Source organism: Podarcis muralis, chromosome 16 (assembly GCF_964188315.1).
Source record: "Podarcis muralis chromosome 16, rPodMur119.hap1.1, whole genome shotgun sequence".
NCBI classification, from domain to species: Eukaryota; Metazoa; Chordata; class Lepidosauria; order Squamata; family Lacertidae; genus Podarcis; species Podarcis muralis.
In genome coordinates this window covers 2,508,303-2,536,242 of record NC_135670.1, presented here as the reverse complement: position 1 = coordinate 2,536,242, position 27,940 = coordinate 2,508,303, and the positions used below count along the sequence as shown (strand labels likewise).

General features: G+C 50.1%; 1 protein-coding gene across 4 annotated transcripts; it reads right to left on the bottom strand.

Moving 5' to 3' along the window:
• Positions 1-3: 3 nt before the first annotated feature.
• On the bottom strand, positions 4-27,397 carry TDRKH (tudor and KH domain containing). 4 transcript variants are annotated; one of them, XM_077920858.1, is made up of 15 exons: positions 27,292-27,397; positions 23,477-23,619; positions 20,966-21,072; positions 19,251-19,440; positions 17,833-17,966; positions 16,435-16,747; positions 13,690-13,853; positions 12,695-12,876; positions 10,290-10,354; positions 8,074-8,225; positions 7,384-7,506; positions 6,102-6,198; positions 3,429-3,980; positions 2,026-2,123; positions 4-1,678 (listed from the first exon to the last, which is right to left on the bottom strand). In XM_077920858.1, exons 2-14 carry the CDS (start codon positions 23,598-23,600, stop codon positions 2,059-2,061), a joined length of 2,268 nt encoding a protein of 755 aa, XP_077776984.1. In that variant the 5' UTR covers positions 23,601-23,619; positions 27,292-27,397; the 3' UTR covers positions 4-1,678; positions 2,026-2,058. The 4 variants fall into 4 exon arrangements, with proteins under 4 accessions (XP_077776984.1, XP_077776985.1, XP_077776983.1 ...); XM_077920859.1 differs by having other exon boundaries at positions 27,231-27,333; XM_077920857.1 differs by lacking the exon at positions 27,292-27,397 and having other exon boundaries at positions 23,477-24,448.
• Between the last annotated feature and the right edge of the window lie 543 nt (positions 27,398-27,940).

Sequence of the window (27,940 nt, the reverse complement as noted above, 5' to 3'; positions counted from 1 at the left end):
GAGAACAATCCAAAAACGAGCCTTTATTTAGAGAGGAAAACAAGAATCAATGTAATAATGCATGTAACGCACATTGAGTTCAAACACTGCATTTTGTTTGTGGGGGGACGAGGTGGACACAGGGCCAAGGGAGCTTCCAACTTTTACGTGTGACGCCCAGTCTTGTCTGTCCCCCCCAGACGTACACATGAAAACTCCCACCATGTCCAAAACTAGGATGCTTTTTAAAAATAATAATGGGCAACCCCCCCTGACCTATTGGGAGGAGGCGGCAATGAGGTCTCTTTTGGACAACACAATCTTCTTGCTTCGGAGAAAAGGCCAACCCCCTTTTAACAACAAAAGAATGGGGCTCAACCTAAGGTTTTTAAGACTTGTGTCACAGTAGGGCTAGATGTTGAGGGCACCCCTTCTCTCACCACCCCACCCCCCGGGCCAAAATGGCTAGAGGCAGGTTGCCGCTCCTAACAACCCTCTAGATCAGGCATGGGGCACCTCTGTGCCTCTAGAGGTTGCCGGACTACAATTCCCATCATCCACGCCAGTGGCCATGGATGATGGGTGTTGTAGTCCGGCAACCTCTGGAGGCGCAGGTTCTCCCCACCTGCTCTAAGCTGGCCTCAGCCTCCCTCCCTGGCCCCTTCCCATATCTGAAACTTCAAGCTGCCCATTGCCACTGCCATTTACAACCACCTCAGCGGCTCACCCTTGTGAGATGACGGCTGTCATTCAACCTGTCATCTTAACGATGGTTTGCCTCCTTTGAGCCTGGCCTAATCGATGGTCTTGCAGCCCATCAGCACATGCAACAAAAATCACCCGATGCAATCCTGCCGGACTATACTATTTAAGGATATGGCTGGCGGATAGGAGAGCCCTTTGCGGACAATCCCCTCCGTTTCAAATGCAACAACGCTAGGATAGAGAACTCCTCTGCCCGCTCCGCAATATGGTAAGGAGGCACTGAATTTGCACTGGGTGTGGTGGGAGCATTCACATGGTTCCCCTGGGCAAGCCGAAAAGTGGTACGGCCCTGGAAACACATGACCCACAGAGACCGGATGAACGAAGGTCGCTGCAGTTGGTTCCCTACCCACCCTGCGACAAAGGAAAGAGGTGCAGTTAGCAAAGCCAACAGAACTTAGAATAAGGTTTGCAACATTCCTCTGCCAAGGCCAGCTGACCCGCAGAAAAAAAGATGATGACTCTAGTCTCCCAGCTTGTCTCCCAGCTGCTAGTACCGGCCGAGGATCAAGAGGACAGAGTCTCAACCCACAGCTGGGCATCTGTGCGTCGGCAAGATCCTCAACGGAGTGCTTGACCCTTCACCGCAATGGTGCTAACAAAACTCTGCAAATAAACAACAGCAGCACATGCGGATCCTTCTCGGAAATCCCTTTGGGAAAGCCGTGGCCACGTGGAACAGAACACAGCTCTGGGCCTGCCGAAGTCTCACAGTTTTGCAAGCTTTGAGAAGGAGCAAAAGTCTTTTTTTTAAAAAAAGTAAGGCTCTTCGCGGCTACAGCCAACAGGTGTCCCCTTCCCCTCGGACGTGGCGACACGCCGAAAGCGTCAACTTCCCCCGGCCGGTCAAGAAGTCGGGATGTTCCCGAGTCACTGAGCAAAGCTGGAGGAACAGGCGATGGTTCCCTGTGCTGCTCAATTCCAGGCAGAAAATCTGGAAGCAAAAGTGGGGACAAGAGAAGGAGAGATCAAATTCCCCGTGATTTACAAACAGCTGCCACCCATTCCTTCTAATATCGGCTGCCTTTGTGCCAAGTGTTTTCCCAGCACAGCAGCTGCCCATTTCTCCCTGAATGGTTTCTCCACATTTGGGAGACTTTTTGCCAGGTACGCAGAAATGTTAAGTGTGCAAATTTAAAGCCCCTCAAAAGTGAGCAGGCAAGAACTTGGGAAGAGCCTCCTGGATCAGGCCAATCGACCGGGCACCGAGGTTCTTGCTCGCTCACGATCCTTCCTCTCTAAGGAAGGGCCCCCCAGGGACTCAGCACCCCAGGAACTCACCGGCTTCACATCGGGGCTCCCCGCTTGCGCAGCTCAAGGGGTCAAGGAGCCACTGTCCAACGGGAGGAGCTCACCGGCCTCCGAGACAGAGGCAACTTCTGCAGAGAGGTTGGGAAAAAGTGAGTGTTAGGACAAGGTTTGCTGGGGGTTTCGCGCTACCATTAACAGCGACAATGTGCCACAGGGAGTATAGATGTGCTCAGAAAGCACCCCAGGAGTGCAAGCCCCTTCGAGCGAGTGCGTTAAACCCCACAGGAAGCACAGGATGAAACCCGGGATTTGAGCCCGACAACCACCGACTTGGAGACCCGTGCTGTTTAGTCTTACTGTGCCCGGTGCTACCAGAGGATGGGAGATCTTTCAGCAAAGCGGCCCCCGTGGGTATGAGTGGGTGCTGCTGCAATGGGCAACAAAGAGGGCAGGGAACCACGCTTGTCATTTTTAGCTGATCACATATGAAACGGGCGGCTTTTCCAAGATGCTGAGGACAAGGCAACAGCTCAGCAACTCATAAAAGAAATCTACAGCCTACGGAAAGGTCCCTTTCACAGAGTACGGTAGATCCAGGAAAACCTGAAGGAGGTGTTGGGATCGTGCTACTCGCGTGTAGGACCCTGGTAGAGACACATGCCTGACTGGCATGTTCTCTCCCTCCTGGCTGGTTGTTTGGGAGCTTCAAAAGCTTCCTCCAGCCCGAACATCACAGCGGCTGATACCAAGTGGAATTAACACGCTTAAGGATCCTGCAGAGTATTAGCAGTTTGCGTAACAGACTCAGCAGCACAGCATTTTGGCTAATTATTTACATATAATACACTCAGAGCATTCTGCCTTAATTCCTTTCCTCTTTCTCATCAGACAGCAAAGAGAAAGAACAAAGGACAATAGTCCCACATCACGGAAGACAGTAATACCGAAACATCCTGTCTCCGTCACTTCCCACACTGCGGAATGAAAACACACACCGTCATGTGATATAAAACAATCCCATAACTGCAAACACAGAGCAAGAATCCTAACAGGAGGTCATGTGTCAACTTCCAGTCTCGATGGCTCCCATTAGCCTTCACGGGTCAATCAACTTAAATGAAAGTCGATTAATCTACGCATAAAAAGTAGCGGCTTTCCCCCAAATACCTAAGGTCCCAGTCGTCATGGTTCTGAATAAAAGGGTTGATACTTGAAGTCTGGTGGGGGCCCCACGGTCTCTTACCTAGGGATGTTTCCCCTCCACCCCCAGAGCTCTCCAGAACACAACCGCCGTCCCAAAGCAGAGGTGATCAAGGCAACCGAAGCTGGCATCCCGTGTGTGGCAGGCAGTGTGCCCAGTGGCACCCGGCTCAAGCGCAGTGCTCCCCCTTCGACACCTCCAGGAATGCCGCTTCAAGCGGAGACGACCGTACCTTCCCTCCCGCTGCCTTCAGAAACGGGGCTGGAGGGGCTGCAGGACGTGCCACTAGACTCGTCGTCGAGAGAGGGGGACCCTTTGCAGTAGAAGACCGAGGAATCGCAAGTGTCCCCGGACGAGGAGAGGTAGTAGAAGTAGCCCCGGGGAGAGTAGGTGCTGCTGTCCGCCTGGCTGATTGACAGGTCCTCCTCGCCGGGGGAGCCTTCGCTCGAGAGCCAGGGGGACGAGGCCCCCTCTCCGGGTTGGCCAGGACCGCTGGGGGTGGACGCCTGTTCCGCTTTGGCCGCCCACAGCTCAACGTCCGGCAGAGGGGTCAACTCCATCGCCGCCTCTGCCTGAGCAGGTGTTTCTGGAGGCGGGTTCGAATCGGATCGCCCCCTGCCGCCCCCTATTTCACAGGGGCGAGGGGTGGAGGGGAAACCCTCCGAAGGGGTGGCAAAGGGGAGGGAGAGCTGCAGGGACTCCAGCGAGGGGGGGCGACCTTCCAGGGTGGATGCCAAGCAGTGGGGGGGCTCCGTCTCGTCCCGAGGTCCTTCAACAGGCTCATCTGAAAAGGGCTGAGTTCATTTCACACACAAAAAAGACACACACTGCCTGGTTGCAAAAAACCTCAATGCGGTTTACAAAAAAAAAAAAAAAAAATTACTAGTATGAAACAATCTTAAGAATTCCGAAAAGCTTTTTTTAAAAAATAGACTTAAAGACAGATTAAAACTCGCATCAACTTCCCAGTATGCTTTTAATATTCTTAAAATAAGTATTAAAATATAGGGGGGAGCTATTGGTTTTATTTTTATTATGTATTTTGTGGTTTTATATCTTGGTTTTATTCTGTGAACGTGGGTGGCGCTGTGGGTAAAAGCCTCAGCGCCTAGGGCTTGCCGATCGAAAGGTTGGCGGTTCGAATCCCTGCGGCGGGGTGCGCTCCCGCTGCTCTGTCCCAGCGCCTGCCAACCTAGCAGTTCCAAAGCACCTTCGGGTGCAAGTAGATAAATAGGGACCGCTTTCTAGCGGGAAGGTAAACGGCGTTTCCGTGTGCGGCTCTGGCTCGCCAGAGCAGTGATGTCACGCTGGCCACGTGACCCGGAAGTGTCTGCGGACAGCGCTGGCCCCCCCCCCCGGCCTCTTGAGTGAGATGGGCGCACAACCCTAGAGTCTGTCAAGACTGGCCCGTACGGGAAGGGGTACCTTTACCTTTATTCTGTGAACTGCCCTGGTATAGGGCGATATATTAATTCAATAAATAATACTAATAAATAATAACTTGCGTACTGCCCTACACCCGTAGCTCTCGGGGCGGTTCACAACATAAAAATACAATGTAAAAAACCCACAAAATACATAGTAAAAACAAGAGCTTGTCTAAACGCACCTGTTTTTAAGCAGGTGGCAAAAAAGAGTGCAGCGAAGGCGCTTCGCTTCTCAATCGGCAGGGAGTTCCAAAGTGCAGCTGCTGCCACGCTAAAATGTTGAGTTCTTACAAGGGCGGAATGGGTGGTGGATGGCACTTGTAGAAGTGCCGATTCTGCCAGGGCACTTATGGGGTGAGGCTATCTCGTGGGTAAACCGGTGCCGAGTTGTTAAGGGCTTTATTCACTAGTAGTAACTCCTTGAACCTGGCGCCGTTAAACACGCACCGGAAGCAGCCGTCCTTCGCAAAGGGCTGCTAAGACTCAAAGCTGGAGACAGGACACTTTCTAAGGGAATCAGCAAAAGGCTGTCTCTTGCTTTAATTCCCTCTGTAAAAAAACCCCCCAAACACACTCCATTTACACTGTGTCAGGAGTTATTCAAGGTGCAGGATAGAGAAGGGGTTGCATTCAATGCAACACTAATAAAATTGTTCCAGAACTTTCTTCCTCGCTCCTGAATGGTCCCGAGTTCCCCCCAGACTGCAGGGGCAGATTTGGGGGCAACAAGAAACACACATTGGGGTTTTTTTTGGGGGGGGGGAGGGAAGGGGAGTCACACCGACCCCTGCGTTAGCACAATTATTGAGCTGACTACTGAGAAAAATATAAATGACTCTCCCCATAGCGCAGAAGATTTGATAGGAAAACTACTGTCCAGAGATGTTCATCCTTATTGTGGCCATGACAAAAGAAAATGGTGGTGCGATTTATTTATATATAATGGAAGTGTGGCTTAACGGTTAGTGGGTTAGGCCAGGGCTCAAATCTCCACTAGGGATAGAAAGCTGACTGGGTGTCTCTCGGACAAACCTACTTCAAAGGGTTGTTGTGGGGATAAAAAGGATGGGGTGGTGGTAGAGGAAGAATGTTGAATGTCATTTTGAGAAACTTGGGATATGAATGTCAGTAGTGAACACACCGGTTGCCGATTTGCTACCTGGCCAGGTTCAAGGTGCTATCCCCCCACTCTACGTTTTTAAGAATCTACTGTGGGAACTCCCTGCCTATTGAGGCGCCTTCGCTGTGCTCTTTTCCGCACCTGCTGAAAACGGTTTTGTTTGGGAACTGATGAGGCTTGAGTGCGAAAGCAGGGACTGGCAGAGCTGTGTGTGTACTTGGAGAGCCTCTACAGGGCTCACAGACCAAGCGCCCAGAAGTCAGCTTTAGGCGGCTTCCGATGTCCTCGTGCTCCTGTTTTTGGAAGTGACCAGGGCACACCGGTGCACAAACCCACGTGGCGGGACAGAGGAGCTTACCGGAAAGGCTGAGGCAAGACAAAGTGAGGGGCATCTCGTCGGGGGTCTTCTGTGTGTCTGAGAGAAGGCTCTCCAGGGACACCCCCGTCGTGTCTCCCTAGGGGCCGAAACAAGGGCTGTCAAGGCACATACAGAATGAGAAAACGTTTGGCCCTGGCAGCTTCTTCCTGTCTCCCCCCCCCCCCCACCGGAAATATGGCTTACAGAGTTTGGTGCTTCTTCCAGATTCATAAAGCCATATGGAATTGGAGAGTCGGAAGGGACCCAGACGGTCATCTAGGCCAACACCCTGCGATGTCAAAACATCTCATAAAACAGCCTGCTGGGTAAGGCCAAGGGCTCAGGAGTCCGGCATCCTGTTCTCACAGTGGCCGATGAGACGCCTCTTTGCGAGCAGAACGAGAGTGCAAGAACCCTCTGCCCCCTCCACCAACCAGTATTCAGAAGGGTTTCTGCCTCTGAACGTGAAGGCAGAGCACGGCCATCGTGGGATAGACAAAGCCAAGACTCTGGGATGCAGCACAGGTGGAAGTCACAAACTACACCCACAAAGGAGGAATGGATTTGTAAACAAAAGGAATATTTAATTTTGGCAAAATTAACTGCTCTAATAAGAAATTAGTCGAATCAAAAATTTAAAAAAGGAGTGGAAATGTTTTGATGAATATATGTCAAAATGTTGCTAAAAAAAAGATATGCTAATATGCCTAGATTAAAATGTGAAATACTGGATGGAAGAAAAATTAGTAAGGAAAGATAATGAGAATATATAGATGATTTGAGAAGAGCGTAAAATGCAAAGATTATTGTAAATTGTATAATGTGGAGGAAATCGAGTGGAGGCGGAGGGAAGTGGGAGGAAAGAGAAAAGAATAATATGATGGATTGAGGAAATGTAAATGTATGGGGAGATGAAGAGGAAATGGTGTTGGCTTTGGTACATCTGTATTGTAATATGTGAAAACCAATAAATATTTTTTTAAAAAAAGAGAGAGAAAAGACTTTGGGACGCAGCAAACGTCACCCCCCCCCCACGTCCTGCCCCACTCCCCCACTCCCCGTTTCAAGCAAAAGTTTCAGCTGCCATCCTAAGGACTAGAATCTTGTGCTCTTATCACTTGCTAGCCTGCCTGGAGCCCAGAGCCCAAAAGCAAAGCTTTCGGCTGCAGTCATGAGGACTAGGATCTTGCTTCCCAGCATTTAGAGCCAGCCTACAGCCCAGAGCCACTGGCCCAACCTATTCAAAGCAAGGGAGGGCACATCAACCGACCCCATTACTCACCAAGCTTCTGTGCTGGGCACCTTTGTCTAACGGATCAGGCCCATCTCCAGCCCCGCCGTCTCCATCCTGCAGGCACTGCACCGCGTAGCCCAGCCGCACCAGCTCTGCACCGACGTCGATGTCCTGAAATCGGAAGGGGAAAGAGGGGCTCGTGGTTTGTGTGAAGGACCCAGTTCCCCACCCCTGACCAAACTCGATTCTCCTTGCCCGTTAAATAGGGTGCTAGCGAACCTGGGCTGTACATCCATATTGGGCCGAGGTTTTTAGTTGTTGTAAGTTCTTAACAGGGGTGCGGGTGGCGCTGTGGGATAAACCACTGAGCCTAGGACTTGCCGATCGGAAGGTCGGCAGTTCGAATCCCCGCAACGGAGTGAGCTCCCATTGCTCGGTCCCTGCTCCTGCCCACCTAGCAGTTTGAAAGCACATCAAAGTGCAAGTAGATAAATAGGTACCGCTCAGGCGGGAAGGTAAACGGTGTTTCCGTGCGCTGCTCTGCTTTGCCAGAAGCGGCTTAGTCATGCTGGCCACATGACCCGGAAGCTGTATTCTGGATCCCTTGGCCAATAAAGCGAGATGAGCACCGCAACCCCAGAGTCGGTCACGACTGGACCTAATGGTCAGGGGCCCCTTTACCTTTACAAGATCTTAACGCTCAAACCACGGAATGACGCCACACAAACCCTGCCCTACCTGCCCGCTGGTGGTATTGTACAATCTGACGTGAGGCCAGGTGCTGCTCCCAGCAGGCAGGTAGCTGGAGATCTTCGCCAGCACCGGCTTCCACTTGGCGCAGTGTGTGAGGCGGTCAAACTCGTCCAACGCGGCTTCGGACCAAGACTCTCCTGTTCAAGACATGGAAGCAAAAAGACGTCAAGGTCAAGCAGCCCGATCCTAAGTGCGTCTCCCCTGGGAGGTGGATCCCTGCCAGATTAAAACTGTGCACCCGCAAATCAAGCGGTGCCTGGAGGGTGGCAACACGAGAGCGGGGCATTATTGGTGGTGGGACCCTCGTGCCCTAGGAATGCTCTTCTCGGAGAGATGTGCCTGGCACCGTCCTTGCCAGTCTGCGACCTTTTAACTCAGACCTTTGGCAATCAAGTTTCCTTCTCCCGCGCTGCTCAACTTTTAGTGTTTTTATCGATTTAAAAAAAGCGTATAGCCGGAGGCCTTTACAATGAACCGCAGAGGACAAGAGCAAGGCTTTCTTCTGAAATCACACAGCATAGCCTATGAAATTTTACAGCATTAAAAATTTGCAGCATAAAGTTTTAAAATTAGAAAGCATCAACAGAACGGAATAAAGCAGCAATGGAGATGGAATGGAGCTTCTTAGCTGCCAAAGCAAATCTGACTACACTACCAGGCATGTAATTTGTAGATCTTTATCGGCTAAAAGTTTCGACTGTCACTTCCTAGGGGCAGTGACACCTTTTAGTAGGGTGGACTGGACTTGTCTTTATCACCAGCATGTTGCTGGTGAAACTCAAAAAATTAGAATATCGTGGAAAAGTTCATTTACTTCAGTAATTCAGCTTACAAGCTAAAGGCTGCTATTGAAGCATCCTGGTCTTCCATAACACCTCAGCAGTGCCACAGGCTGATAACATCCATGCCATGCCGCATAGAGGCAGTAATTGATGCAAAAGGGGCCCAAACCAAGTACTGAGTACTTATGCATGCTTCTACTTTTCAGAGGTCCAATATTGCTCTATTTGGAATCCTTGTTTTGCTGATTTCATTTAATATTCTAATTTTCTGAGATGGCTAATTTGGGGTTTTCATCAGCTGTACCCCATAATCATCACAATTATAACAAATAAAGGCTTGACATATCTCGCTTTGCATGTCATGAGTCTATCTCATATATTAGTTTCACCTTTTAAAGTTGCATTACTGAAATAAATGAACTTTTCCACGATATTCTAATTTTTCGAGTTTCACCTGTATATCTTGGTTCCATGGCCTGCTTTGCAGGATGACTTGGTTAAGAACATAAGAGCATCTGAGCTGGATCAGGCCCACCCAATCCAGCACCCTGTTCTTACAGCAGCCAAACAGTTGCCTCTTCTGGGAATCCCGCAAACAGGACCCAGGCGTGGCAGCAACGCTCCCCACTTGCGATTCCCAGCGTCTGGTTTTCAGAAGTGATTCACCTCTGAGAGCGGAGGGAGAACATTGCGGCTAGCAGGCTTTGGTGGCCTTTGATAATAATAATGATAATAATAATAAATTTTATTTATACCCCGCCCTCCCCAGCCAGAGCCGGGCTCAGGGCGGCTAACACCAATAAAAGCACAGTAAAAACATAATGGGGGGGAAAGCGGGGGGAACCAATTTAAAATACAGGTTAAAATACAATTTAAAATGCAGCCTCATTTTAAAAGTAGCCCATAAATCAAGACCATAAGGGTCAGACTGAGTCCAAACCAAAGGCCAGGTGGAACAGCTCTGTCTTGCAGGCCCTGCGCAAAGATGTCAAGTCCTGCAGGGCCCTGGTCTCTTGGGACAGAGTGTTCCACCACGTCGGGGCCAGTACTGAAAAGGCCCTGGCCCTAGTTGAGACCAATCTAACCACCTTGCGACTTGGGACCTCCAAAATGTTGTTATTTGTGGACCTTAAGGTCCTCCGTGGGGCAGACCAGGAGAGGCGGTGCCGTAGGTGCAAGAGTCCTAGGCCGCATAGGGCTTTAAAGGTCAAAACCAGCGCCTTAAACCTGACCCTGTACTCCACCGGGAGCCAGCACTGCTAGAAAAGCACTGGGTGAATATGCTCCCATGGCAGGGACCCCGTAAGGAGCCTCGCTGCGACATTCTGCACCCACTGGAGTTTCCAGGTTTCTTATCCTCTGTGGATGTGCCGGAGCCTACGAAGACTCAAGCTGGTGGTTCCTGAGCATGCAACTCACCCGCTGGAGCGATTCCGGCAAGGCCACATTCTATCGCTTGGAAGGGGAGGCTGAGGAAGTCACTCCTGGGAGAAGAGAAGACGGGGAATGGGTCTTAACCACCATGGCCTTAAACAGGAGCTTATGCTTACTTCCAGGGAACAAGAACCCTCCCAGACGCCTCGACACACGGTTTTAAATGAGCCAACAGCAGCGGGGAAAGGACTTAAACCTTCAGAAGGGGAGGAGTTTCACTTGCTTTGGGGGTGCTGAGAGAGGAGCGGGGAGGCTAAACGCACAGCCTGCCAAAGGACTGGCTGCCGCCGCCACAAAAGCAGCGGTTCGAAACTCCCATTGCTCCAGGCGCATTTTGCGACAGGAAATTCCATTAAAAAAAATATATATATTATAAATTTTATTAGTATTTTCCAAACAACAACCACAACAGGAAAAATATAAAAAAATAACAGTACAAAAACCAACATTCAAAAACAAAAAACCACACAAATCTATCTTACAAGTTAGACATTGACTTCCACCAATCCCACAACACCTCCTTAATCTCTCATTGTGTCTTCCTGTTTTCCTGATCATGTCTATCCTAGCATCTAGATATAAATCCCTCTTTCTTTTCCTTTCACTTCACAAGGTTATTCCAGACTCAGCCAGATTTCTGTCCTCGTATTCATTTAGACACTCCAGTTCCTTTTTCACTTCACTTTTTGGTTTTTGTCTTGTTATATCTGCCAATTTGGCTAATTCTAAATATTCTGAAAGCTTACATAACCACTCTCCCCTAGTGGGTAACTGATTCCCTTTCCAATACTTAGCTACCAGGGAATTCCATTAGCACGAGCAGTTTCTGAGCTCCGGGTAAAGCACTGCAGCTAAGGTTTCAGATTAAAATTGCCACTGCTGGCACTAGGGGAGGAGAAATTCCTCCCCGCTCGGCTCCCAAGAGATGCCAATCTGGCTTTTGACACAGACAGACCAGTCACCTCGCAGCAGCCGTTCCATCAGGCTACCTGGAATCGTTTCCCCTTAAGAACCGGGGTCTGAGCTTGCCTTCTTCCTCTTCCCTTCCCTCCCCTTCCGTTTCTCCTCTTTTTCAGGCTACAGATGTCTGGCCGCAAATACATCCACACCAGACGTTTAAAAGGCTCTCCAGACCCGTCCCGGTTCCTCCCGGGAACTGCGGTTTGCAAAGGGTGCCCAGTGTCATTAGGGGGACCCCAACACAGAACAACACCTTTAACAAGCTACAGTCCCCAAGTTCCTTAGGGGGAAAGGCACAATTCTTAAAAGTGGTGCAAGGGTTGAGACACGTAGAGAAACCACTGACCCCCTTGCTGGTGAGGCTTGCTGACCTCCCAGTAAAGCAAAAATTTGATCTTCTCCTGTTAGGCAAAGGCCACAAGACGACCCGAATTGTCGCCAGATTCTGCACACAGATTTGTAGGTGCAGACCACCCCCCAGTTCAATCTAGTTTGTTAAGAAAATTCCCAAACCCGGATCCACGGGCGACTTTGGGTCATTTCTCTAAGGTAGTCTATTTTAAAGTTTTTATGCCTATCGCTGGGACACGGGTGGCACTGTGGGTTAAACCAGAGCCTAGGACTTGCCGATCAGAAGGTCAGCAGTTTGAATCCCCGCGACGGAGTGAGCTCCCGTTGCTCGGTCCCTGCTCCTGCCAACCTAGCAGTTCGAAAGCACGTCAAAGTGCAGGTAGATAAATAGGTACCGCTCTGGTGGGAAGGTAAATGGCGTTTCCGTGCGCTGCTCTGGTTCGCCACATGACCCAGAAGCTGCACGCCGGCTCCCTCGGCCAGTAAAGCAAGATGAACGCCGCAACCCCAGAGTCGACCATGACTGGACCCAATGGGTACGGGTCTTTTTTGATATGCATACCACACTTTTAAACTTAAAATCCATTGTTGGATCGTTTTAAATGTTTGTTTTGCTATTGGGATTGTAGTTCCATTTGTGCTTCTCAAGATGGTCTCTGACCGTAATAAATTTCATGTTCAAAGTGGCGCAAGGGTGCGTTAAATGCACGGGGCGGATGTCTCTTACGGTCGGGTTTTCACAACCTGCTCTGGGGAGCCTAAACAGCAGGATAATAATGCTTTACACCAGGGGCTTCCTCAACCTCAGCCCTCCAGATCTTTTGAGACTACAATTCCCATCATCCCTGACCACTGGTCCTACTAGCTAGGGATGATGGGAATTGTAGGCCAAAAACATCTGAAGGGCTGAGGGTGAGAAAGTCCGCTTTACACAGAAATGAATGCGCTTCTTTTTTAAAAAATCCTCAACAGATAATATCCGACAGGCCAGCTGATTAAATCCTCTTTTTTTAAAGGAGCATCCGAACACCCAGGAATCGGGACGCAGGTTCGAGGTGTCAGCCTCTTTCCTCCCTCACCGTAACGGCTGCAGCTTCTCCAAAGGAGCCTCTCCGTTGTCACCAAAGTCCACGTAGTAGAGGTCCATGTTTCCATTGCCCAGTGTGCCAAGGACTCTGGCCCTGTACCAGGCGCGGTCTTCAGGGTATGGAGCGGCCACGATGTCCCCCACGTTCACCCTCAGGGGTTCCGGCTGGGGAGCCTGAATGAAGGAATGGGTTTCCCAAATTTAAAACCTGACTGTGCAGTCAGTCTGAAACGGGCCCCCAAATCCCATTCTCCCTTCTCCAAGGGTGCAATAGCTAAAAACCATTAACTTGAGCTCTTGAGCAAATGTATAACAGGAACCCAGCTGTATAAACAGAGCTCCCTCCTTTATCAGTCCGTGACGCCTAATGAATGGCCTTGTCAGTTCCAAAGTGGAGCAGGGATGACACATCTGGGTCTTATCTTACATCCTGACCACACTGACGCACAGACCTTGTCAGCCCCCCGGGAACGGCGCCAGGAGTGCTCTTAGAGTTGGTGACCTTCTTATCCCAAGGTAAGGAATACAGGAACAGGAACACCCTTTTATGGTCAAGAGCACAGGAACAGGAACATCTGTGATGTCAACTTACATGTATAAACTTACGTGGCTGGATTCCTGGGGAAGGGGGGGAGAGGGTGCCTGGAGGATATATATACTGCATGGAATCTCTCATTTATTTGGACTTGCTGTGAACTGACCGCGCAAGTGCCTTCTGCTATCCGGAGAGCAGAATAAACTCTTTCTCTGAATCAAGCTCGGTGTCATTTGACTTCCTTTCTCCCTCCTGGGAGCAACGCAGACCCCCCCAGTCGGTAAAGTCTAAGAAGGCTACATGAGGAACAGAGGCACTAGGAGGGGACCCTCGCACACCCACACACTAGCACTGCAAAAGGACGCGGAGTTCAGACCGGGCGGGCGAGGGAACGAAGGGGGTGCCCTCCTCTCCCCCACGCCATGGGCCTCCCCCGCCGCACAAATCCTCACCGAAAGGCCGCTGTCGTAGTACTGAGTCATTTCGCGGGTGAGCTTGTCCAGCTGGAAGGTGCGCGAGCCGATAATCTGGATCCAGAAGTGGTTCGGGCTCTCGGAGGCCGAGACGTAGACCTCCAGGTGCTCATTGGCGTGGAAGCTGAAATCCGGGCTGGGGACTGAAGACCCGGGAGGCAGAAAGTAAGGAGAAGACCGGCCCTCTTTCTAATCCAGCCTTTCCTGTGGGTCCCCAGATGTTGTTGGACTACAACTCCCATCATCCCTAGCTAGCAAGGCCAGAGCTCAGGGATGATGGGAGTTGTAGTCCGACAACATCTGGGGACCCACGGGTTGAGAACCGCTGCGAGTCTAAGCGGATGGCTGGAGCGGTCAGGGTCTAACTCAAAGCTTCCCTCCCCCCATCTCTTCCTCCCTAGACAACACCCCAAAGATGGCACCTCCGCAGGAGCCCCAGCATCAGGTAAGATTGCAGCTGTGGGAAATCTATTTCAACCTATCCTACCAAAAAAAAAAAGGCACTAGTCCTCATGATTACCTTCTGGAAGAGGGTTAGTACACGGCAGAGTCTCAACTATTTATTGTCAAAGGTAACAGTCGCTTCTACAGCTGTAGACATCTACGCACACCAATCTAACAACTAGGCCAGGCATAGGCAAACTCGGCCCTCCAGATGTTGAGACTACAGTTCCCATCATCCCTGACCACTGGGTCCTGTTAGCTAGGGATGATGGGAGTTGTAGTCCCAAAAACGTCTGGAGGGCCAACTTTGCCTATGCCTGGACTAGGCAGTTATAGAAATAAAATAATCATCATCATCATAATCATCATCCCTAGGTGGGAAGTCAATACATGAAACAATATAATTTCCTTTTAAAAAAATATTTGGTTTTTCAGATTAAAATTGTAGTCACATGTCCAGCATACAACATAAAAACAAGATTCAAAGGAATCTCTGGAATTCCCTCCTCCCCTTTGTGGGTCATATTGTTAATTTTCTCCTGCATCTTTTATAATAGAGTTGTACCTCGGAAGTTGTTCAAATGCCTTGCGTCTCAAACATTTTGGCTCCCAAACGCACCAAACCCGGAAGTGAGTGTTCCGGGTTTTCCAACGTTCTTTTGGAAGCCGAACAGCCAACGGGGCTTCTGATTGGCTGCAGGAGCTTCCTGCAGCCAATGAGAAGCCACACCTTGGTTCCCGAAAGTTTTGGAAGTCGAACGGACTTCTGGAACGGATTCCGTTCGGCTTCCAAGGCACGACTATAATCCAAATCTTTTGTCTCTCCATTGCATCCAAAATTCACCATTAAACTACAAGCAATATTCCAATCCAACGATTTCAACTGTTTACAATGGTCTTTGAGATAAGTTATAAATTCCCCCCATTCCTTATTAAAATTTAGGTCTCCCTGATTTCTGATCCTTTAATTTGAAGCTACTTTGCAAAAAAAAAGAAGGGGAAAAAAAGAAGAAGAAACGCAATAAAAATTATATTGTATGTGGGGAAGGTTTCTAGTCCTCACAACTGAATGAACTCAGCACTACTAAATCCTTCGAAGACAGAGGTCCTATGGCTAGGTCGGGATGGCATGGGGATGAGGGACCAACTCCCTTCTCTTGCGGGGGCCCAATTAGTGCCATTGCCTTCCGTTAAGAGTTTGGGTGTAATCCTTGACGCCGCCCTTTCCATGGAGGCGCAAGTTACAGCAACAGCCAAGGCGACATTTTTCCACCTTCGCCAAGGCGACATTTTTCCCGCCCCGACCTGGCCACAGTGATCCATGCAATGGTCACCTCCAGGCTTGACTACTGTAATTGGCTCTACGCGGGGCTGCCCTTGAAGCTGTCCCAGAAACTCCAGCGGGTGCAGAATGCTGCAGTGAGGCTCCTCACGGGGTCTTTGCCATGGGAGCATATTCACCCAGTGCTTTTCAAGCTGCACTGGCTCCCGGTGGAGTACAGGGTCAGATTTAAGGTGCTGGTTTTGACCTTTCAAGCCCTTCATGGCCTAGGACCCTCGTACCTACGGGACCGCCTCTCCCGGTATGCCCCACGGAGAGCCTCAAGGTCCATAAATAACAACACCCTAGTGGTCCCAGGCCCTAAGGAAGTTAGATTGGCTTCAACCAGAGCCAGGGCCTTTTCAACTCTGGCTCCGGTCTGGTGGAACGCTCTGCCTCATGAGACCAGGGCCCTGCGGGATCTGATTTCTTTCCGCAGGGCCTGTAAGACAGAGTTGTTCCGCCTGGCCTTTGGCTTGGAGCCAATTTGATTCCCTCCCTCCCTCTCTTTCTTTTTTCTTTTCCTTCTCCTCCTGCAATGAGGCTACATTTTAATATTTTAATGTTCCATTATTTTAATGTTGTATTTTATTTTTGTTTTTAAGTTGTAATCATTCTTCTTGTTTTTATTATTGCTTGTAAGCCGCTCTGAGCCCGGCCTTGGCTGGGGAGGGCGGGGTATAAATAAAAAAATATAATAATAATAATAATAATAATAATAATAATAATAATAATAATTATTGGTATGGGGCTGCCCACCATCTTAAGATGGCTTCTAAAGCGTCAAGGAAGAGAACAGAGAAGCTGACAGAGAAGCCGACCAACAGTTGAAAATTAAATGGAACCTCCAGCTCCAGAGGCAGCCTACCTCTGAATGGGCTAGCTGGACAACAGCAAAGGAGGGGAAGGGGAAATTATTATTTTAAAGAGAGATATAGAGGCTGCCTCGTTCCACTTACCTTCAAAAGCATAGCTCAGGCAAGAGGTTTCTGATAAGGACTCCTCGGAGGAGCCGCCTTCGCTCCTCAGCTCCTGTGGCTCCTCGGGGGGGTATTCTGGGAACTTCCCAGCGGCTCCTTCCTGGCGTGGGGTCCCCAGCGGCTGATGGAAAGCTTCTCCGGTGCAAGGAAGATCTCCCCTTCGATCGCCGCTGCCGCCAGCGTCCTCCTTCCTCGTGCCCAAAGGCTGCTTCCGCTGGGACCGGGCCAAAGCCGAGTGCGAGAGTTTCTTGTGGAAGGCCTCATCCTCCAAAACCTTCTCCGCGATCAGTTTCTACGGGAGATTTGGAAGAGTAGCCAAATGATGCTGATGGGCCGGGTGCGAGTTCCCTTTGTCTAGGGCAGGCTGCAGTCGGAACTGGCTCCCAACGTATTTCAGGGGTCCCGATTCAGCTTGCAGCCTGGCTGGCCAAGGAATTGCACCCCTGAAGAGGCCTAGGACTTGCCAATCAGAAGGTCCAGCTCCGAGGGCCTTCTGGCAGTTCCCTCCCTGTGAGAAGCAAAGTTACAGGGAACCAGGCAGAGGGCCTTCTCGGTGGTGGCACCCGCCCTGTGGAATGCCCTCCCACCAAATGTCAAAGAAATAAACAACTATCTGACCTCTGAAGGCAGCCCTGTTTAGGGAAGTTTTTAATGACTGAGGTTTTAATGTATTTTTTATCTTTTGTTGGAAGCCGCCCAGATTGGCTGGGGAAACCCAGCCAGGTGGGTGGGGTATAAATAATAATTATTAATCATCATCATCATCATCATCATCATCATCATCATGTGTGTGTGAGAGAGAGAAAGAGAGAGAGAATGAATGAGAGAGGGAGGGAGAGGAGGGAATGAAACTTTCTCACCTCTGCCATACAAGGAACCAAAAATCTTTTTTAAAAAAGGAACAAGGAGCCTAGTATAGTAGCAGCCATGCTTAACCATAAAACCCAGCCTTGGAAATAAGTTGCACTTAATTACAATTACAACTGAAAAACTAATAAAACTGAAAACTAATAAAAATAATTATAAAAAAGGAAATGAGTTTCACAGAGAAGCTTCTCGCCCCCCCCAATAAAAACGAAAAATCCAACAGCGCCACTTTCTGAAACAGAACTGGCATAGACACCACATATTTACCTCTAGAATCCCAAAACTGTAGTTTAACCCTCACAGAACTACAACTCCCAGCACCCTTAAACTGCACTGCCCAGGAGTCTTTGGAAGGGAGGTTAGAAAGGAGGTTATGCCTGCGGTTTCATAGGGTGCAAGGCAGGCCTCCTCGGGGCCAGGATCCCAGCACATGGCAAGATTGAATCGGGGCCGCCCACCACAACCTCACAGAACAATGCCGGCAGCTGGGGAACAGGGCAGGAGGCTCACCTTAGCTGCCAGCACCTCCTTGCGAGTCCCAGAGAGCGTGATCTGGCGGGTGAGCGAAAAACTCCCTTCGCGGTCGCAATCGATCTTGGCCCCCGTGCTCTGGTGGATGGCTCGCACTGTCTCCCCTCCCCTGCCTGGGGGACGAGAAAAGGTTAGCAGAAACTGCAAGGATCGTGTCCTGTCCCCTCCGCCGTCCCTTGAGGGCCCCTCCATTGCAGCACTGGGAGAGACTGGAAGAGGAAGGCTCCCTCCATCAGCTTCGCCGGAGGCCCATTTGGTTATTGGAGCAGCTGTTTAGAAATCGGTGCCTGAGCGTTGGCTTTTGTTTTCCTCTACCCTCCCAGTTCCTCTTTCCTTGTGTGCTGTCCTTAAAAAAAAAAAAAAAAGATCGAAAGCTCAGAGGTAGGGCTTGTCTTCTTTTGACCATATGTAAACCACTCCTGGAGCCTTTATGCCTGAAGCGGAGGGCACCAAATGCTCCAAATACGGTTTTTTTCGTCCCATAGGACACACCTAGTTTTTTGGGGGGAAATAAAGGGATTTCCCCCCCCCTTATTCACCCCCCCAAAAAAGCAGGTCGGGGAAACCGAACCAGGTCAAGGAACAGCGGGATGGCGGCGCTGCGCCTACCTGCTGTCCCCCGAGCTTGTAGGGCTGGCCGATGTCTGCCCGGCACGCGCGGCACTCTGCTTCAGGGCGTCCCGCCCGCCGGGCGGCAGGCTGCTATCCGCAGCGTGGGGAGCCCTGCGGGGAATTCCTGCAGGGCTCCCCACGCTGCAGATGTGTTCCCGAAGCGCCGGGCGCTCTGCTTTCAGGGCGCCCGACGCTCCGGGAAGCAGGCTGCTATGCGCAGCCAAGACATCCCTGCGGGACCTCCCACAAGGCTGCCTAGGCTGCGGGTGTCTTCCTGAAGCCTGGAGAGCGAGAGGGGTCAGTGCGCACCGACCCCTCTCGCTCTCCAAGCTTCAGCGAAAGCCTGCATTCGCCCCATAGGACGCACCCAGAGTTCCCCTTCATTTTTGGAGGGGGGAAAGTGCGTCCTATAGGGCGAAAAATACAAAACTATATAGGCCCAAAGAAGCTAATCTACGGGCTGCAAAATATTTGCCCTGTTAACTATATAAGTGAGAATAAGTAGAAATTTGAAGACGTTAGCAGGGCTGAAATAAACCTTATGACATGGTTTAGATATTACTAAGGAACTGCGGATCAGAGATTGGAATAAGAAAACCTACGGAAGGGAGAGAGGGAAGTCAATGCTCTGTAGAGCGAAAAGATAGATAGATATAAAAGGATATGAAATATCAGTGTATTTTGTTTGTGTATATGACATGAAAACTTAATTAAAAGCATATTAAAAATAAAAGCAAAGCGCAAGAAAGTTTTGAGGGATTTAAAGGACGCAGAACAGGGATTACCAATGATGCGTCCCACGGCACGCTGGGGCACAAGGATCTTTTCCGTCACAGCCATGTTCTCCTCCAGGATCTGGTGGATGGCGGCTTTGGCCTTGCACACCTGGACAGCGGAGCCACAGATGCGGATTAGGCGCTCCTCGCCACAGTCCTCCACGTCGACGTCAATGCGGGCCTGGGTCTCCTTCCGCAGCTGCGGAGAGAGGGGACAGGGGCACTTCAGCCTCAGCAATCTCCAAAACAGTGATGGCCGGGCCGGGTTGCAGTGTGCCCGGTTCCCAGGAGCCTCTATGGTGGGGGCCTCATCCAATTTTATAGACGGCGGCAGAGGCCCCAATCACACCAGCCTGAGGATTAAACGGTCGCCACTTCCTTCAAAGGATTCTGGGAGCTGTTGGTTGTTCAGAGTGGGTATGAGTTGTTAGGGGACACCCCTCCATTTCCCTCCCAGAGCTACTATTCCCAGAAGACGGACGGGGTTTTTAAAGCCCTCTGGGAACTGCAGCTCTGTGAAGGTGTAATAGGGCGCCTCCTGACTTCCCTCAGCACCCTGAAACTACAGCTCCCAGAATTCTTTTAATTCTAGCCTTAATAAATAATTCTAGCCTGGTCCCGATATCCTCTTCCCTGCCGATTTCTGCAAGGAGATGCAGAAACAAAGGCTGCATTCACACCAAACATTTAAAGCACCACGATACCAATTTAAGGAGTCGTGCCTTACCTCAGAAGAATCCTGGGGGCCGCAGTTAGTTAAGCAAGCTGTTAGGAAACCCCCACTGCTCCCCTCATATAGCTACCCTTTCCTGCCACTACAGATCCCTCCTTTGTGGGGAACTCTGGGGAACAGTAACCCGGCGAGGGCCTTAATCAGAGGTCAGCAAGGCTTATTGGGCATGGGCTGGATCACGACCACGGAGATCCTCTGTGGTCCGGACCAGCGCAGCGCCGGAAATCGCATCTGCGCATGCCCAGATGCTGAAACTCGCGCTTACGCAGAAGCGATTTTCGGCACCGCACACATGTGCAGACACGATTTCCGGTGTCTGGGCATGTGCAGAAGTGATTTCTTTTTTTTTTATAATAAATTTTTATTAACATTTTCCAAATTTTTATAACAACAAATCAGACACAACAAATAACAAAAGAAAAAAAAAAAGAAAAAGAAAAAAGAAAAACAAGTATAATTTCAGTTACCTTATTTTCTTATACCTTATTTCCCCGACTTCCTCATACCTTCCCTTTCTGTGTTCTGGTTTCCAGTTATCAATTCAGCAAATCCTCTCCCTTATTTTCCTTTTAGATTTTTAACCTTTCATTTCAATACTTAACCTTCATCACTATAAGCCAAATATTATCCAATCCAATGTCATTCTAGCATTCATTAATTTTACAATGTTTCTTAAGATATTCCTTAAATTTCTTCCAGTCTTCTTCCACTGTCGTGCAGAAGTGATTTCTGGGGCCGCGGAAGAGAGTCCCTGCCCCGCCGGTTTAGCACAGTACGCAGGGACTCGCCAAGCGAGCACCTCAGTTAGGGGGTGGCTCGTGGGCCAGTTAAACGGCCTCCGTGGGCCACTTCCTGCCCATGGGCAGCAGGTTGGGGACTCCCGGCCTTAACCCAGAGGTGTTGGGGTCAGGCCCTAGGCGCCGTTTTCTCCCTCCCTGTTGGGCTGAGGGCAGCGCTGAATTCACACGGCTCCAGGAGTCAGCAAACCTACCTGCTTGACGTTGGCTCCGTGGCGCCCGATGAGCAGCTTCACGGCATCCTTCGGGACCTTCATCTCCACCTGGAGCTCCTCCTCACCCACAAACGTCACCCGCTCCTCTGGAAGCCCCAGCCAGGGAGAAAGACACAGACACACAAGGCGATGAGGACCCGAAACTTCCCCCCACTTTTCAGGCAGCTGTCTCTCCTCAGCAGCCACGAGCCCATCACCCCGGGGAAGAGATGGTGGCCAGCCTCCCTGCCCGCTTGAGAGCTCGGGGACCTGCCAACCTACTAGCCCCAAAGGCTCTGTGCCACCTCTGCTGCGGGAGGCACAGGGCCACTGAATGCCCGTTGCCGGGAGATGTGCCGGGGGTCCTGCTTGTGGGTTTCCCTTGGGGGCATCTGGCCGTCCAGTGTGAGAACAGGTTGCGGGGTTAGAAGGGCTCCCTTTGGCCTGATCTTCCCAAGATCTTATAGAACTAGAGGAATTCATGGCAGAATCCGAGACCAGGGAAGAGAGACAGCGGAAGAAGATTGGAAGAAATTTAAGGACTATCTGAAGAAATATTGTAAAATTAATGAATGTTAGAATGACGTTGGTTTAGAAATTATGTGGTTTTCAGCTGTAATTGATAAGTAAAAAAGAAAAGAAAGGTTAAAAATTAAATGGAAAATAAGGGAAAGGATTTGCTGAATTAATAAATTAGAAATTGGAATACAGAAAGGGGAGGTATGAGGAAGTCGGGGAAGTGAGTTATAAGAAAATAAGGGTTGAAATTATACCTGTTTTTATTTTTGTTTGTTTGTATTACTGTATTGTTTTGTTTTGTCTTTATAAAATTTTTGAAACTTTAATTTTTTTTTTTTTTTTAAATAGAACTAGAGGAATTCCCTATCAATGACTGCTGACCATGGCTGTTATACTCTTTTCTCCATGGTTGGAAGCGGCAAGGCTCAATACCGATGGACATAAACCACGGCAGGGGGTTGCTCTTGCTTTTGAGGGCCTGCTTATAGGTTGGCCCCTGTGGTGTGGGCTAGATGGGCCTGATCCACCTGTATTTAAAATTTGCTTTCCCCCCCCCCCATTATGTTTTTATTGTAATTTTACTGGTGTTAGCCGCCCTGAGCCCGGCTCTGGCTGGGGAGGGCGGGGTAGAAATAAAAAATTATTATTAAGGGATCCCATAATGTTCTTGACCAACACTGCTACCCCTGTGGAGCAGGGTAGGAAATAAGGATGGGGAATGGTGAACCTGGCCAATTTTTATTAGTACAGTACTGTTAATAATTCACACGGCGGCTGCGCTTTCCCTGTGTTGCAAGCCTTCACGGCGTCTCCTTAACACAGCACAGTGCTTTTTGAGAGGGGAAAACAAACTCTTACGCATTGCAAGGGGTTAGACTAGAGGACACTTTGGGTTCCTTCCAGCTCCCCAATTCTGTATGAACCTGTCTATAGGGACCCAGCACTTTCCTTGCTGGGGTGAGGGAGGAGGATACCTGTAAGTTGGAAAAGCAGAGAGCAAGCACCAAAGCAGTCTGCGCTCTCGCCGGTATTTCAGAAGGGGTCCTTGAATTCCTGGTTCTGACCCAACACGTGCCAAGTGGGGCATCAGGAGGCTCCACTGAACATGGCTGGACTCAACTTCCAAGCAAGAATAGGCTGAAAGCACTTAAAAGCTTACATAAATATTTATGTATGCAACTACGGCAGCAAGGTCGTTGATTGCCAAAAATTGGAAAAGCAGCAGCGTCCCACCTAAAACAGACTGGTTATCTAAAAGGATGGAATACTTCCATATTGCCGAACTACCAGGGAGGATAAACGATACAAAAAGTGAATAAGGAGGGGGCTATCTTTAAGGAATACATCAACATTTATGTGGGAAAAGTAGAATTTCTGACAGATACCGAGTGAATCCAGAAAATGATTAGCGTGGAAGGAGAGTAAAGTCAAGACAGAAGAAGAGATTAAAGAAATGATGAAATGCGTTTAAGCTAGTTGGAAAAATAAAGTAGCGTAACGAGAATGGCTGGAAGTCAAGTCACTTGGTGGGTGTCCGTGTGGGGTAGGTGTGTTGATATGTATAGTATAGGTAGGTATTATATAGAGTAATGTAGGTATGTTTTATGTTATGAAAATTAGGTAGTGTGTTGCGTATGTGTATTGTGTAAATGTATATGTATGTGTTTGATATGTCAACAAAATAAAAAAGAAAGCACTTAAAATCTCCGCTTGCCACCCATCAGGTTTCACCAACAACCCTGCCCTCCGCCTGAGCCCAAGGGCAGAAAGATGTCAATATGGGATGCGCGTACGAAATGACAGCAAGTGTCAAGCGAATGCTCGAGGGCAGGAGCGGCTCTGGAAGCTTTCCCAGAACGAACAGCGCACACAGACAGGAGAGGAATACAGCAGGCAGGCGCGATCGATTGTTCACAGCCCAGTGCCACCCACGCAGCAGATGCCAGTTGCACAGCCGCACTTCCCTCCGGCCCAGGGCGGGCGCACACCCACCTTGGCTCTCCCGGTAACGGCGGTACAGGATGTAGAGAATCGCCCCACTGGCGGGGACCCCCAGTGCCAGAGCCACCTTCTGCAGCGTGGTCAGACCGCTCCAGGAGCCCTTCTCGGATGCCATGGCCCCTGCCGGAGGCGCCCTAAACGGGAAGGGGAAAAATTTCCTCAGCTGCATCTCCCCGCGGGAGAGGCCGACCAAATACATCGCCCCGCAGGGAAGCAGCAGCAGACGGGATCCGCCAGACAGGGACCGCAGCTCCACGGTGGAAGCAACCTGGCCGATGCCTGAGAAATGACTTTGCTTCTCAAGGGTTTGGATGGCTGCCTGGAACTGCCTGCAGCCAACCTTGCTGTCCTGGGCGGAAGTCCCCCCCCCCCCACCTCGGGAGAAGGGAAGAAACGGAGAAGGTGCCAGGTATTGTGTTTCAAAGAGGATGGCCGAGCCAAGCCAGGGTGCGTGTGAATCAATGTGGTTTCAGAAATGCACTTTCAGGGCTGAGTCCCACCGCCCACTCCTGGCAGAACAGGCCAAGAGCCCATTTAACCAGGCCTGGGGAACCCAATGCGGCCCTCTGGACCCCTGCATCTGGCCCTCATAAATTTCCCCGAGCCACCCCCTTCTGTGGCCCTGTTTTGCACCCAGGGTTTTCTGCTTTTTGCCTGGCTGTAAAGTTCCCTTGAAGGGACGCGGGTGGTGCTGTGGGTCAAACCACAGAGCCTAGGACTTGCCAATCAGAAGGTTGGCGGTTCGAATCCCCGTGACGGGGACAGGGTGAGCTCCCGTTGCTCGGTCCCTGCTCCTGCCAACCTAGCAGTTCAAAGGCACACCAGTGCAAGTAGATAAATAGGTACTGTTCTGGCAGGAAGGTAAACGGCGTTTCCATGAGCTGCTCTGGTTTGCCAGAAGCGGCTCAGTCCTGCTGGCCACATGACCCGGAAGCTGTACGCCGGCTCCCTTGGCCAGTAAAGCGAGCTGAGCACCGCAACCCCAGAGTCGGCTACGACTGGACCTAATGGTCAGCAGTCCCTTTACCTTTACTTTAAAGTTCCCTTGAACTCTTGAGCGTGCCTCTGGATGAAGAATTGGGTGCAGTGGGTGCAGAAACCAGTTGCATCAGTTCCCGTACCCAGTTCTGCCCACCACTGGCAAGCGGCCCTTGGAAGGTTTCCAAAGGGGGAATGTGGCCCTCAGGGTGAAACACAGATTTTCCCCGCCCACAGCAGCATGTTCCCATGAAGCTTCACACACACAAGGGTTGAGGATTGCCTTCCTTTCTTCCTTCCTATGTCCCCAGCATCTAACACTCAAGTATACTGCCTCAGTGTCTGGAGGTTCCACTTCTAACTAGCATAAAGACCAAAAGAGCCCTGCAGGGTTGGAATGAAGGACTGAAATCTGTCTCCCACAATGGCCAGGCTACATAACCCTGGGAACTGCAAAAGCAATGCTTGGAGCACAGCCCTGGTTTTGCCCCTCATTCCAGCAAGTGGAATTCATATTTTGCCTAGCCTTCATGACCAATGTCTTGATTTTTATTTCCCCTCCTCGGTGAATTAGTTGATGGCCTTTTAAAGCCATTCAAGTTTGCCACACCTGGTGGCAGTGAGTTCCACTGCTCAGGACACACCCTGCACAGCAGCCCGTTTTCTTCTGTATGCTCCAAACCTTCTGTCCACCAGTGTCCCTGAGTCACTACCAACACCCTGAAATGTTTTAGCAAGGCTAGGAAGAATTATTTATTTATTTGCCATGCAAGCCCCTGCATCACAGATGGGGGGGCCTTTGGGAACTCCAGATACTGCTGACACAGCTCCCATCAGTTGCAGATGAGAGGTGCAACCCTGCAACATCTGGCTGCAGCTGCTGCCTCACCATTGCTCTGAACCTCTGTGCAAATAGCAGCCATTAACCCAAATGCCTGTTGTTGCTTTTTTATTTAAACGACCCCAGAGCTGACGGATTGAAAACAACACAAAAGCTGTGGTCCAACATTTGGAACGTTTGTTGAAATCACAAGATACATGACATACATCTCAATCCTTTGCTCAGCAACACACAACTTTCTCCCCAGCCCCACACAGAGCCCTTCTCAGCCACACCCTGTGAGGGCTTTGGTAACCCCCCTCAATGTAGCTTATTTGGGGGGCTTCTTGGAAAGGGGTGCTCTGTTGGAGAAGAAAATTAGCTGCAAGTAATTATTAAAATGTAGGGCTTTTAAGAAGAAAAATGATGCGATCTTTTTCATAGGTTAGAAAATATTTGCGTCCCACTTTATTCAAAATGTCTGATACGCTGCTTGTATCTAGAAACACTGAAAAAATTTATAAAGGTAAAGGCAAAGGTACCCCCTTCCCGTACGGGCCAGTCTTGACAGACTCTAGGGTTGTGCGCCCATCTCACTCAAGAGGCCGGGGGCCAGCGCTGTCCGCAGACACTTCCGGGTCACGTGGCCAGCGTGACATCGCTGCTCTGGCGAGCCAGAGCCGCACACGGAAACGCTGTTTACCTTCCCGCCAGTAAGCGGTCCCTATTTATCTACTTGCACTCGGGGGTGCTTTCGAACTGCTAGGTTGGCAGGCGCTGGGACAGAGCAGCGGGAGCGCACCCCGCTGCGGGGATTCGAACCGCCGACCTTTCGATCGGCAAGCCCTAGGCGCTGAGGCTTTTACCCACAGCGCCACCCGCGTCCCTAAAAAATTTATAGCACCTATTAATTACACTCAGCCTAGAGAGTCATCTCCCAGCAATGGACAGCGGGACTTTCTGTAAAGCCTATGGAACAGGCTCCCTTCTGCGAAGCAATAGGTATCTGCTGTAAAACATTAACTTGGCAATAAAATTAATTAAAATTATAGACAACATGCACACAGAATCTTAGCCTCCCCGCATGTGGGGATATTGACACCATACAAAGCACCTGAGTTTCAGCAAGGACTGCTGGGAACATTAGTTTGTTAAGAGTGGTTTACTATGTCAAGAGAAAACTACAGTTCCCAGGATTCTTTGGAAGAAGTCATGTGCTTTAAATATATGGTGTCTTCCTCTGCTATTCTTAGTGTGATAGGCGATGAAGGAAATACTCAAGAGTAGACACACTGAAAGTACGTGTAAGCAAGGCCTTGGTTCTAATTCATCAACCTGGCAATAAAATGAATGAAAAATACAAGTAACACCCACACAGAATCCTGGCCTACCTGTTTTTATCTGAGAAAATCCTATAAACCCGACAAGAAAACGAACGTAAAAGTAAATAAAAGCCCACAAAGAGAACCCTGTCACCCTTATTTCTCTGAGTTAAGACATATAAACCTGACAATAAAATAAAATGAATACTCCCATACAGAACCCTGCTCTCCGGTTTTAATCCGAGATAATAATCTAAACCTGGTAATAAGGCAGAAAAACGTAAATGAAATCCGAGCAGAATCCTGGTTCGTTCCCATTTCTCCCAGCTGACCTAGTAAGCAAGTAAATAAACTATAAGATATAGATGAAGAACCTTGTCCTTTCAAATTTCTCCATTAGCTTGCTATTTTAAAAAAATCACATCTGCAGAGAATCCTAATCTCTGTGGGGTTTTTTTTTAAGGTAATAAAATATATAAAGCCCACGCAGAATCCTGTGCTCTGAGAAGATGATAGAAGCCTGGTAGGAAAAATGAATGAAAATGTAAATTAAAAGCTGTGCCTGTAAATAACGCAATGCAAGGCTTGCCCTCCCCGTTGTCTTTAGTTAAAATATACATTAGACCTGGCAGTGACATGAGCAAAACCAGAGGCCCCGGCCTCCCCACGACGAGACCCCCAGAGACCTTCCAGAGCGCCTCCCCGCAGCCCTCCGCTCTCCTCCGCGCCGGAATACAAATGAGAATGACGACGCCCAGCGCAGGCTGCTCCTCCCTCCCGCTTACGTAGCAGCTGCTTAGCCGCGCCCCTTGCCCCTCATTGGCCGAGGGGAGCGGCCTCAGCCGTAGGGCGGAGAAACAGTTGTCATTGGGCGAGATGCTGGGAGGGAGAGGCGGGACGGACGAACCATTCTAATTCGACGCTACCCTCAGGGAGGGAGGGGGGTAAAGAGAGGAGTCCATTCTAATTGGGCGCATGCGGAGGAGAGGAGATTTTCATTGGGCCCCAGGGGCCGGAGGGCGTTGCGAGGAGAAGCCCCGCCCGCAAGCTTCCCGACCAATAGGCAGAGCGGTGCTGCGTTTCTGAGGCAACTGGAGGCGGGGTCGCAGTTACTATGGGGGCGGAGGGAGAAAGGTGGCAGCAGCCAATTAGGAAGAAGCAAAGCGGCCGAGGGGTAGGGGTGTGAGCGAGGGTGGGGATAGGTGCCTGAGGAGGGGGATATGAAAGCCGACCAATAGGCAAGGGAGAAGTCCAGACGGCAGCCAATCCCGCGGGTAGGGGGGGAAGAGGGGCGGGAAGAGAGCCTTAACCGTCGTCCACTCGCGCAGGTGTAAC

Coding starts and splice junctions, on each gene's coding strand:
- TDRKH (XM_077920857.1), bottom strand. CDS start 23,684: ATGTATTTGGTCGGCCTCTCCCGCGGGGAGATGCAGCTGAGGAAATTT. Junction 16,748..17,832: donor AGGAGGTGCTGGCAGCTAAG/GTGAGCCTCCTG, acceptor AATCTCCCGTAG/AAACTGATCGCGGAGAAGGT. Junction 3,981..6,101: donor GTCTTGCCTCAGCCTTTCCG/GTAAGCTCCTCT, acceptor AGCCCTTTTCAG/ATGAGCCTGTTGAAGGACCT.